General features: G+C 38.3%; 1 protein-coding gene across 2 annotated transcripts in view; it reads right to left on the reverse strand.

Annotated features, from left to right (window-relative positions):
• Positions 1-12,764, reverse strand: part of CDC42BPA (CDC42 binding protein kinase alpha) — a 187,317-nt gene that overhangs the window by 116,579 nt on the left and 57,974 nt on the right. For both annotated transcript variants that reach the window (XM_071579798.1, XM_071579794.1), the window contains exons 3-4: positions 6,777-6,868; positions 167-250 (exon numbers count right to left, since the gene is read on the reverse strand). In XM_071579798.1, coding sequence (XP_071435899.1) covers positions 167-250; positions 6,777-6,868 — 176 coding nt within the window. The remainder of the gene's footprint in view (positions 1-166; positions 251-6,776; positions 6,869-12,764) is intronic.

A 12,764-nucleotide genomic window follows, 5' to 3' on the forward strand; every position in this document is an offset into this window, starting at 1 on the left:
CTGATGAACTGCTTTAAGCTTATTTAATATTAATCTTTATACTGTCAGCATACAGTGATGCACCTCCTCAATCTCTCTAATACACACAGAGTCTTGTGGACAGAGAAGTGACAGTTCAGCAGAGTAAGAGGGTGCATAATCATGGAAAACATTACTGTAACCTTACCTCAGCTCTCTTCAGCATCTCCCACTTATTAAGTATCTTCATGGCAAAAACCTTATCTGCATTCTTCAGTTTTACTACTGCAACCTGGAAAAGACAAAGGAAAGAAATACATTACAACATGAAAATGCACTTTGTTTTCATTTTTATGTAACCTTGCAGTTTTAGAGATTTTGTCCTGAGTGTTACAGACATGTCTTTACTATCCACAAAATACAAAACCACTGCTATTGAAAAGGAAATATCACAACACTACAGGAAAGTTCCAAGTCTATTGTAAGCTTTTGTTATGTATCACAGTCTCACTATGTATCATTTTTTCTAAGTGACTGTTACTGAAAAATGGTCTTTCTGACCATCACACTTCTTGCTCTATCATACTAGCAGGCAGCTTTCTCTGGCTATATGCTTAATGTTCCTGGACTTCAGTCCACACACCAATTTAAATTATAGAGCAGTTGAGAAAGGGTAACAGTGCAGCAGACTCTAAATCAAGATAAACAATGTAATTTGGGTTTTAAACACAAATCAGACTGTAGATTTGTCACAAAACAACTTCCACTCTCTTTTCAAATAGCGCACTAGATTTTCTTCAAAGGTAGTATGATCTCATATTTTTCCACCTGAAATTCAATGAGGTCTTTATCATGCCTCATTGTCAGTAGCAGGGAAACATTGACATCCACAATTTGTAGAGAAGTAAAACTTAAGAAACACAATACTGCCCACCTGCCCCTCCTCCCCCCACAGCTTCTGAAACATTAGATACCATAGGCCTCTGTACTAATAAATTAACAAAGTTCACTGACACAGTCCTTTTCTGAGAATTTTAGTTTTGTTTACTTGTAATATAAGCTAACATAGAATATTTTTAGGAAAGAGGGAGGGAAGTTTACACAAACATATTTTCACAGTTCAGGCTTCTGTGGGTATGGGAAGCTCAGTGTCTTAAACAAAATGAGTAAGAATCTACCACAAACTCAAAGCTGCTAACCCAAACTGGACCAGACCACTGCACTGTCATCCCAATTATTCCAACTATATAAAAGTTCAACAATCAATACACTTTAACAACCATTCTGCAACTACCCTGTTCTGCCTCTTCCCTTTCAAATAAATCTGAATGCTTAAGCAGATAAAAGTTTATTTCGGTGTGCATCTGGTTACAAACCAACATGCTGTCATACAGATTATCATCATCTTCATCCTGCAGGCCAGTGACAAAAAAATACAAAGGTTGAATCCTACATTCCTTTCACCTCTTTCATAATCAGTAAACCAGCTACGTGTGAAGACAGTGGTAACAGAAAACACAGGACCAGACAGTTTGAAGAAAGTGTCATGCAAAACCTCTTTCAACCATCTTCAAATGTGTCATCAGCTGCAACAGCTTCATGAACATGGCAAAAGTGCAGGCTGAAGGATTGCAACACTCTGATGTCTAAACCAAAGCCTATCTCCAAGTGTACCTCTTGCCTAGCTATAGGTTCACAGACGAAGCTGTCACTTCCCATATGTGCGGCAACGCATTATCAACCTGCTCCTGACACTGCTGCCTTCAGGAGTTGCAGGGGGTGGGAATGGGGGAAGGGGTGTGGGAAGAGGAGACAGAAAAAGGAGATAAAATAGAAAAAAGGAGATAAGATAGAAAGGTACTACATTTACTTGTTTAAACTAGCCTATGGACTGAAATTTTTAAAGGTTACTTCATGCATGAGGTTCAAGTTCAGATTTGGGATCCCCTAAAGGAACTTTCAGTTTTGAAACACAAAAATAGATTATTACTTTAGCCTATAATATAATAATTTTCATTCATAAAGAGTCTGTTCTCTGCTGTGCACGGTGCACCAAGACTGGGCATAACAATTTTCTTTAAGAGGGAAACGGTGAATCCTCTGCAGTAATAGTTAACCCACAGTGCAGATTTGATCTTGATTCTCCTTTTACTTTACCAGCTCAAATCAGTTGGAAACTATGGTAAGCCATTATCGGTATCAATTTCTAATGAGAAATAGCAGGAGCAGAAAGACTTAACATTGCCAACTAGTCAGCAATCAAACTGTATCATATGTAACTTGGATGAGTTCTGCCCTGAAGACCCGTAAGGGTTTCAGGATGGATCTAAATCAAAAGGTTGCTCTAGAGCTGACTAGCTGCTGTTGCCTAGCACAGAAAATAAGTTTTTCCCCACCATTAACCTTGTAGAAGAGGCAGCCAGAGGCATAAGACAATACATGTAAGGCCAACTTCAGGATTTTCTTTCTTGCCTGTAGCACACCCATTCTTGTAAAGGACTTGGTTATTGAAAGACACACATGAACTGCACAGCTGCCTAAATTTGCAGTCTGCTATTCAGCACTCACTTGGACACAACTGTAATAGCTACAGCACTGCCTTTGGTGAACAGCTGGAGCACAGGCTTTCTGTGGCATGACCAAGGGTTCAGCATCTTCTGTGAATATGCAATAGCACTGAAGAATGACTGAAGAACAAAAATAGACTTGTGTTTACCAGCTGTGTTTGCACTCACTCAGAAGCTGCCTTTCCGTCTGTGAAAGCCATCAATGTTATTCCATATCAATAACCAACACACACACAAAAGAGACACAGACTTCATTATCCTTCTGCAATCACAGCATCTTTTGGGGAGTTGTCTCAGTGCTTTATGAAAGTGAATTCTAAAAATGCTTGCTCTAAGGCGATGAAAGAAAAACATGACACTTCAGAAATGAGTAGTCTTATGCAGTTTCTAATTGTAACAAAAACTTCTGAATCATGACTACAAACCCAGGCAGTGTTTACATATACACAGAGGTATTTGTGTGTGTGGCTCGGCTTCGAGAATGAAGATTTGGGAAGGGCTGTCCCCACGTGGGTGTGCCCTTCCAGCCTGCGCAGTGGATTTTAGGTGAGGCTCAGCGTGCGCAGAACTGGCCCCACCGTTGAAGTCCTGAGGTTCATCTGCCACGGCCGAGTGAGCTTGGACAGTGCTAGTGAAGTCCTCAGGACTAGAACCTACAGCACCCAGCATTTCCCAGGAGGTCTCCCATCCAAGTACTAATCTGGGTCTGACCCTGCTTAGCTTCCGAGTTCTGACGGGATCGGATGTCATTACTACCTACACAAAGGCACAAATAACACAGGGTGCTGTTTTGATCTTTTCCCTTGCCCAATGAAGCTGTCAAGACAGAAGGGTAACCATTCCTGTCCAGTTATTATGAAGTGTCCTGCCACTGGATCTTCTTAAAATTACTTTTAAAGGCTAGGGTTTTTTTAAAATTTATATTCTGTGAGCAGACTGGAAAAAAAAATATTGGTATGCCCTGATGTAAACATCTTGGCTTAGTCAGATATATTTGAGGGGTTTTTTTCCCCAATTCTTCCAACTGTTTTCCATATTTCCTGCAAACAGTAGTATAGTTTGGCATGTTGTCAGACACCTTCTGCCCCAAGCTTGGCGATTTGTCTCTATGGGTACATATCTACATTTTTCCTTTGCTTAAAAATCATAAGCCTTTTCTTTTGCTTAAAAATCATAAGCCTTATACAGAAAAAAAGCTAAAACAGAAGCAATTAAAATTGAAATTTAAAAAAAAAGAAGAAAAAGAAGAAAAAAGAAAGTAGAAAAAAGATTCAGTGCTGGTTTTCTTGCCCAGCATGAGCAGGCAGCCCTCCAGAAACACGAAGAGGGAATGTTACTGTGCATAACTCTATGACAAAATCTAGGAGTAACTGGCTAGTTCTCAAGCTACAAAATTCATCATCAAAATATCAACAATATAAATATGTAATATTTGCTTGCACAAGCATGCTGTGAACTTTTTTAAGCAATAATAGAATCAACTGAAATTTTTTGTATTAGCTAGAACCTACACTAAGCTGCACTTTTCCACTCCTGAGAGACACCACTAAGAGCTGTTGCACAGTTGCCTCACTTTTCCTAGCAGTGTTCTTCAAACTACCGAGTTTAGAGTCTTCTTGTTGAGAGTTGTTTAAGTTTTTCAGACCATGCTGCTCGAAGCCAGTACAATCAAACACTTGAAGCCCACGTTATTAATTTTACCAGGATAATCCTGTTCCTCCCCCAAGCAAAACATCCGTGCTTTCTAAAGATGGCACTATTGCATAAAATCGTAAATAAGTAAATGTATGCAGGCAGAGGTAAGGGGTGTATCAATAATTTGACAAGAAGGAAACATTCTCAGTGACAGAAAATGGGAGTAAGAAGAAAAACAAAACTAGGAACTATGAACTCTTACAGCTACAAGCAGTAACTAGTTTAAACTACTTTTTTGTCTACATTAAACTTGTAAAAACAAAAAGGGAAATATTTCTTGACTATGCAAATTGAAGAAATTGAGTAGCGTAAAATCAAAATAAGAACAAGTCTGAGACTGTGCCAAAGAAAACTTGCACTTACTTTGAAGTCTACAGAATTTTGGAATTATGTTGATTCAGGAGACCAAAACTACCCCTCCCAGTAACCTAGAGAAACCCTGGTCTCATTTATAGTTTGCTGGAAAGAAAATACATTCTTTCAGATTTCTTAATCTGCCTCAATACATACAAGTATTTTGCAATTTAATATTAATACAGTTTTTGGTGGTTTAAGTAGCAGCAAAATTTAGTGGTGCTTTTTTCAACCTGCCTCAGATGTTTACTTGTTATTTTAAAGGAAAATTAGCAATTTCATATAGAACTTGTTTTCCTAGACAAATGTCTGTGCAGGACTTGAGACCTGTCTTTGCTAAGCTAGAAAGAAAATGTAACATATAATATTGACAACGTCCTCCTTTATGAGCAAAAGAAACCAAACATCTTCTCTGAAAGAACTTCAGTTTTCCCCTTGCTGAAGATTTTGACAACAAAGTAGAGTCATGCTATCTTCCTCAGATAAGGAATTAGAAAGAAACACTGTTCCTAGAGGAGGAGAACTAACCAATTACACAGTCTGTCCCCAGAAGAGGATGGGGAAAGTTACATTCTCACTATTTATGGGATGATTCACCACAAAGAACTTCTTGAGAAAGAACTACGGTTTCTTTGTGGTTTAGCTGCTGTGGAGATTGATGCTGATTTAGCAGAGAAAAATTACTTTTCTTAAAAACAGGATCTAAGACACATTTCACGTATGATTCTTCTGATAAGGAAGCACCAATATCAGTGATTTTTCTTATATTTAACACAATCTGTACATGAACTCAGCTGCAACTCCTATGGTAGCACTGACAAAGGCTGATCTTTTAAGCAGAAGTGTTTACATCAAAAAGGAGATTGCAACATTCTTTGTGGCAGAGGTTTAGACTAAAGATAAATTATCCATGAGTAACTTCAGCCTTTGGTCTCATTTATAAAGAAGCTTTATTCCAAATGGAGCAAAACCAAGAGTGATAAAGTAGTGAAATAAATACTAGTCTTTTTTTCTTATTTTTTCAGCTGCCCAGTGATTATATCTGCACATAGGCATCGAAATATGTAGTGACACACACTGCAGCACAAATTACTGTTCCTTACATACTTCCTGTAGGAGTCTACTCTTCCATAAGCTCAGAGAAGTAAAGACTCATTTTCCCACACGATGCAAACATGTAAGTAAACCTGAAACCAACTGTTTTCTGTCACATGCCAGAGCCTCCAGAGATCCTCTCCCACCAAAGAGAACTTCCATTTCCAAAGGCAATGAAGACATTGAAGAGAAAATCTTATTCTTTGGGTTTATTTCACAAGTATTTTAAGGCAGTATGGAGTACCTTCTCCAAAAGCTTAACAAACTGTCCATACCTGAAGTATATTTGACTATGAAAAATTCAAGGCACTGCTGTACATTGAAACTGTTCTTTCTACAAACATGAAAAACAAAGCTCATGCACCTAAAATAATTAAGAAAAAAGAGCAGAAAGCTAACATTTATTTATTGAAGTTTCCTCAACATAGTGATCAACAGCTTGTCTGACAACTTCAAATAAAAGATGGCTTAATCAAAAGCAGCAAAAAATTGTATAGTTTGATAGCAGTAGGTGATTACTGAGAAAGAAACTAACAGCTGCTACAGTCTTCAAAAGAAAAGTAGGAATAATATTTAAACATTCATTAAGAATAGGAAATTAAATGACAGGCAAACAGAGATTTTTCTATGTTCTTAAAATGTCAGTATCAATATTTGGTTATTTAAGCTGCTGAAAACTACTAATACAATAATATACTACATATAATATATGGTATACACTGTAATAGGACCATAAAGTACTATTTAGTTATTAGGAAGATTAGGAATTATTAGATTTTTATACCATTGGTAACTCACTGACCTCAACCTACTGACTGAAAAGAATTACAGCCAAGCAAATGATTTATCATCAGACAGTCAAAACATGGCTTTTTTGATCCATGTGAATTTGCCTTCTCTCAAAATCTATGAGATTTAAAAAGAGTTGTCAAAGAATGTATAAATCAAAATGTACTTCTATCAAACATTAGGTGAGCCTAAAATATCCATTATGGATAAATAATGCAAAAACCTGTACATCAGTTCCTTCCTACTATCTGTCTTCTCCTCAGTGCTGCAAATTTGCAGAGTATGACTCAAACCTTTCCATCTCCTTCACATACATACCTCCCCAAAGGCTCCTCGACCAATCACCTTCAGGATTTCAAAATCTTCTTTATGTAGTCGCATCTGTTTCACTTTAGATGTAAAAGGTTTGGCTGAAACAAAATAAAATCAATCATTAAAAAACAGAAACAACCACTCCCACAAATATCAAAAATCAAGGTAATGGTAACAAAATAGATGGAATCGGAGCCCTGAAAGCAACAGAGATTTTTGCTTATATCTCTATTCCCTATTGTAAATATACTGAAGTTTAAAGCCAGAAATAATGACCAATAAGAACTAAGCTAAAACTGTTTATGAAGCAAGTTTCCTTTTGCCTTTGTTTAATTAAAAAAACCAACAAAACAAAAACCTACAGAAACTTGAGACTCAAGCTGACTGTACTTTTCCACAGACTTTGGAGTTAACAGACATCCACTGCATCTGTGCTATGTCACTCTGGTTGCAAAAGCAAAGTAAAATATAATGAGCTCACTTTGGACAGTATTAATTTATTTGCCAATCAGCAACACAATACTATATTCAATGAAAAATTAAAATGCTGATGAATGGTAACTAGAAGGACAATATTGGCCCAGATGATGCATCGTGCAGTATTTTTGGAGACTACTTCAAAATACAGGACAAATTCTTGGCTTCTGGAAGCAAGAACAGTTGTACTGAAGACATTAACACTTTCAGTGGAAAAACTGAATTTGTTCTGAAGTTCAGCTTCCTTTCCCTCTTCTTTTTCCCTTCTTTTACAGTGTCTTTCAAAGCAGTAAGCCCAACAAATCTGTATTCCAGACAGGTAACCCCTTGTGTTCTTCGCAGTGAAACAGTATCAGGAGGACTATTCCCTTCCTTCAGCCCCATTTAGCATTACAATTAACCAGTCCTGCTTCATTAATACATAAACTCTACATGCATGCAAAACATCCAAGTTACTGATAACTCTACCTCAAAACCTACATAACACAACTTTTGGTAAAAAAAATAAAAAGAAAAAACTTTAAATAATTAGGCAGAAAAAGGAGTTCTTTTTAAAATTGTTGTTTAAAAGTCATGTTTAATACTCTACACAAATGAAATCCTATTACTAAAACTGAAACTTCAGTAACTATGGTTTGTAAAAGAAGGCTGTATAACCAGGACTTGCACTCAGAAACATGAAGTTCAATTTCTGCCTTGAAGGCAGTCTCTTTCTCCATGATCCCAAACAAGCAATGCCAGATACAAAACAGGGACAGTATTTTTGTGACAGACAAGGCACTGACCATGACATTCTTGGGCCACGAAATAAACAAAAAAGCACATTTGAAGTCACTGCTTTACAAGGCCCATATAAACTTTACTAGCTTATGATTTCATGGTACAGGGCCCCATCTATGTCCACTTGAATCTCTCCAGAGGCTGATGGAATTAGTACAGATTTATTTGTAGTGAAGAGTTGTAACAGGCATCACATTGCAATAAAATTTGTTCAGAATAATGTTTCTAAACAGAAATTGAGAATGGTTTTCAAAAGCTCCAAAAGCAAATAACCCTTAGTAACAAACGAATTATATATACCTAGACACATATAAGAAACCCAGTTTGGGTTCTCCTAGAATTCAGTATTTTGTCTTTCTAATGTCATGAACTGATACTGCTAAAAAACCCAAACCCTAATACTTACACAGACAACCCATCATTACATTTAGAATTTTGATTTTAACATTCACCCCTTCAAGGCACTACAGTATCCTTCTCCAAAAGCCTTCTGCCTGCTACTCAGCAAAGCAATTTTATAAACTGAGTCAACACACAAGTTACCTGTAGCTTTAATACCTAAAAACCCACACGAAACTTTTTTTATCCTAGTCCTTAGAGTAGCATTGTAAATCATATTTGAAAAACAACAACACAAGAAAGTAGGGTCTGACACTTGTCCTGTTAAGTAATCCAGCACACCTCTACTAACAGTGCTACAGTGGATGAAACCCTTCAAAAACCTCAGATGTTCCAAAGTGCAAACCTTTTTTTTTTTCTAAAATTTCTCAGATGCCAGGAATCAATTCTCTACCAGGAGTTACATCTGTTATAACTACAGAAACATCAGCCTATGATTAAAAAAATCTAAGTTTAAGTCCTATAATAAAGATACAGTCATACAACACTGAAATTTTCACTTTAATGAAACTTTTACTTTACGTTCATCATAAATATATTAAAAATATTTATTTATACAACTCAAATACAGGTTTAATATTGCATTTTAAACAGTTTTAAAATGTCGTTTAAAGAGATTTATATTACTCAAGTTCCCAGAGATTCTCCAAAGTTTCAATATTTCTTTTATCCCTTAAAAGAAAGGTCTTGCAATAGAAAAAGTAGTAAGAAAATGTGCTGCCTTACTTGAACAGGCTCAGTTGTACTGCAGTGATTGAATACAAGTATCAGTACTACTGACAATTACTACTGAACAAATTAAAACAAGCCATTAGAGCCTTTTAACTTGAAAAACAAGTTTGATTGAAAACCAACATGTAGCTCTCGACCTCAACATTTTTTGACCATTACAGGCCTGGCTAAAGTACAAGGCAAAATATCTTGCTAACAAGCAACAGCATAGCTGTTTAAACCACAAAGCTCTTCCTCACTTTATATTGCAAGGAAAGGTCTGTCATTCTTTAATTAATGCATTCTGAAATCTTCCAGGGTTCCCATGGGGACACTGAAAAAATAAACATCACTATAACTACTTCAGTAAAATACAGCTGACAAAAATAGGTTTGGACTAAGGTTAATGAATTGTAGTATCAGCATCAGTAGAAAAGTTTGGAAGCCCTCCTCTAATTTTTTTATCACCTCCAGCAACAGAGACGTGTCAATGTACAGGCAAATGGCTTTATGAAGAAAGATCCAGCCCTAGGCAAAAAACAGGGAAGAAGGAAAAAATAAAAAAAAAGGAAAGAAGAATTGCCCTAGGAATGTGCCCCAAATAGCTTGCTCCAAAAAAGGTCAATCTGCTTTATCACCAAGACTGTTTGTCTGCTGTGCAAACATCTGCTGTTCTTGTGGCAACAGCAATGTTAAGTATGGAAAACTTGGCCTGGTCTGGCTCTTCAGACAGCCGCTCCACACATCCAGCTTTCCAGACTATGAGGTGAACAGGCAGAGCTGCTGCAACTGCTCTGGCAACACCGCACGGGCATCACAGAGAGCAAAGTGTCAGGCCAGGGAATGGTTCCCAAGATGCAACGTGCTCCAGGGGGTCCCTGAAAAGCAGCTCTGCTAAACAAACAGGTACACAAGCACCCCTTGTTACATCCTCATGTCCCTAAACAGGCTCAGCATGAAGTTAACACAAAACAACGCCCTCCTTTTCAGCAGGAGCTGAGCTTTCCTTGATGGCTGATACCAGGGCGACACTGCCTTTGCTGCTTTTTGAGAGCAAAAGGCAGTATGGGCATTTCCTTTGGAACTCTTTTCAACCTACAGAAATACACAGTGGCATAGCTGATGTTTTCCCTTTTCCCTTTTCCAGGTTGCCAGCCATGTGTGATACAGATTAGACTACAGCAGCTTGCTGTGCCAAACAGAACTCTTCCTCCTCCCAGTGAGGAGGGAGTGTGGGCAGAATGTTCCCTGGCTTCTTCTGGATTTTCGACCTAGCAAGAACTGAAGTTCATTATGTAAAACTTTCAAATTTGGCAATTCTTTATGACCACAAGCTCATAAGTCATACATAATATTTATGGAGGAGGCTACTCTGAGAAATATTCTATGTCATTACCAATCTCCGTGGAGGAGACAGGTAGATAAGACCTGACCCATAAAAACTGTTCTGTGACAACACTTGGCTACTCCATCTGGTCAACACTTTCAATCTCACTCTGTCCGGGAAAACTGCATCACCACCCTCTTGGCAAGATTCCTTGCCCTTATTCAACAAATTGTACATGACAAGAAAAACTCATCTCCCAATTCACCTTCAGAGTAACCAACATATTGATGTAGTAAGCAAAGCTGCCTTTTCAAACATGATGAACCGGCCATGAGTAGCCCTTCGATTGACTCGAGTCTCCATGGGTCTTTCCCCCCAGTTTATGTTCTAGCCATTTATTTCCTTTATGCTTATAATACACTCAATAAAATTCAGTAAAAGGAGAAGACTATAACTGTTGGAGATTTAGATGTTTTTTTCCAGTTGAAATTTAAGCAGAACTTCATTAACAGTAACATGCTAATCACAGAGAAAAACAACCAGGAAGACTCTATCTGCCAAGCCAGGCAGACAGAAGAACATATGTTCTAACCCCTGGCCCTGAAAAGGAAGAATTTTATTACAACAACCATCCAGCAGAAGGGAGGCAAAACAATGACTTCTGCAGTAGTGACATTAAGCTTCAACAGTCTTGTTTACCATATTTATGGGAGGGAAACAGTTACCAGCATTACTTACAGCACATTTAATTTAATTTAACCAAGAGGGTTAATTTTCAATCTCTCAGAGATAAAAGTCCACCTCCTGAAGAGCTGACACAGGGACTACAGCTACACGGTTTATAGTCCAAGGCAGTTTAATATCATGATTATACCAAACAACATCAAAATAGTACAAGAGCAGTACTGGATGCTTTACTTGGCAAGTTAAGTTTCATGCTCCTGCCTTTCTCTCTCTCCCTCCAGCTCCAAGTTTATGCCTGCAGAGCTTAGGCAGACCAAGCCCTGGAATTCATGTTTTTCAGGGCTAACCTGCTGGCAGGGGAGACGAGCTAGTGGTAAGGTCCTTCCTCTTCCTCCTTCACCTGCTAGTGTCCCTTCCCCTCCTCCCTCCCCAGCACAGAGCTGCTGTAGACATGGGTTCAAATAACCCAAGTGAGATGAAGATCATGCCGACTGCTAAAGAAAGTGCTGCAGACTTGTGGGGACCCATTCGCAATTCCTGCTCCAACAGATTTAAACAGAACACAGGACGGGGTTTAGGAATTCCTCTTGGTGTCTCACTGATGCTACAGTTGGTTTTGGACAAAAAGGCTGACTAACTCTGCTCAGATGGAAGACTGTACTGTTGACTGACAGGTCGCAGTAAGATACTGTAATCTTACTACCCAAAGGAATTACGAAACATGATTCCTTAATGATCCAGGTATCTCACAGCAAACCCAGCCTTCTGCTCACTGCACTGTTCAGTGTAAAATGCCATGTCAAGACAAAGGTAGAGAAATTAAAAGCTGCATCCACCAGCAATGGTGAAAGTTCATTATCACAGAATCACATGATATGCAGAGTTTCAAGGGATCCACAGAGATCATCAAGTCCAACCCCTGGCCCTGCACAGGACCCCTCCCAAGCCATGTGCTTGAGAGTATCATCCAAATGCTTCTTGAACTCTGGCAGGCTTGGTGCTGTGACCACTTCCCTGGGAAACCTGTTCCAGTGCCCAGCCCTCAAGGTGAAGAACCTAAACCTTCCCTGACACAAGTTTGGGCCATTTCCTTGGGTTCTGTCACCAGCCTCCACAGAGAAGAGATCAGTGCCTACCACTGAAGGAAACAGACTGAAAAATAAAACAACTACCATGGGAAACTACATGCTTGCCATTTCAAGACAAAGTTCCCTTTCCTTCATTAGCTAAAAATAATTACTAAAATACATGCTGAGCTTTCACACACAAAGGAGACAAAACACATAACCTAAGAGTTTGTCACTTAATACTAAAAGGCTCTCCAATTCCTCTTAGTGCTGTCCTTGGGAAAAAAAAAACCACCCAAACAGAACAAAACAAAGACACCCAAACCAAACCAAACCAAAAACAATAAAAAACCCCAGAAACAAACTACTCCCCCCCCAAAAAAACCTCACATAAAAACCCCAAACAAAACAAAACAAAACCAAAAAAAACCCCAAAACCCTAACAAAACAAAGTACCCAAAGCAAAATAATGCACTGACAGCTCTGTTTTTAAAAGCATTCTGCAGTTTGAAAACTTCTGCTAAATTTCTGAAAGGAACTTAACAAGTG

The sequence above is a fragment of the Pithys albifrons genome, chromosome 2 (assembly GCF_047495875.1).
Source record: "Pithys albifrons albifrons isolate INPA30051 chromosome 2, PitAlb_v1, whole genome shotgun sequence".
Lineage (NCBI taxonomy): Eukaryota > Metazoa > Chordata > Aves > Passeriformes > Thamnophilidae > Pithys > Pithys albifrons.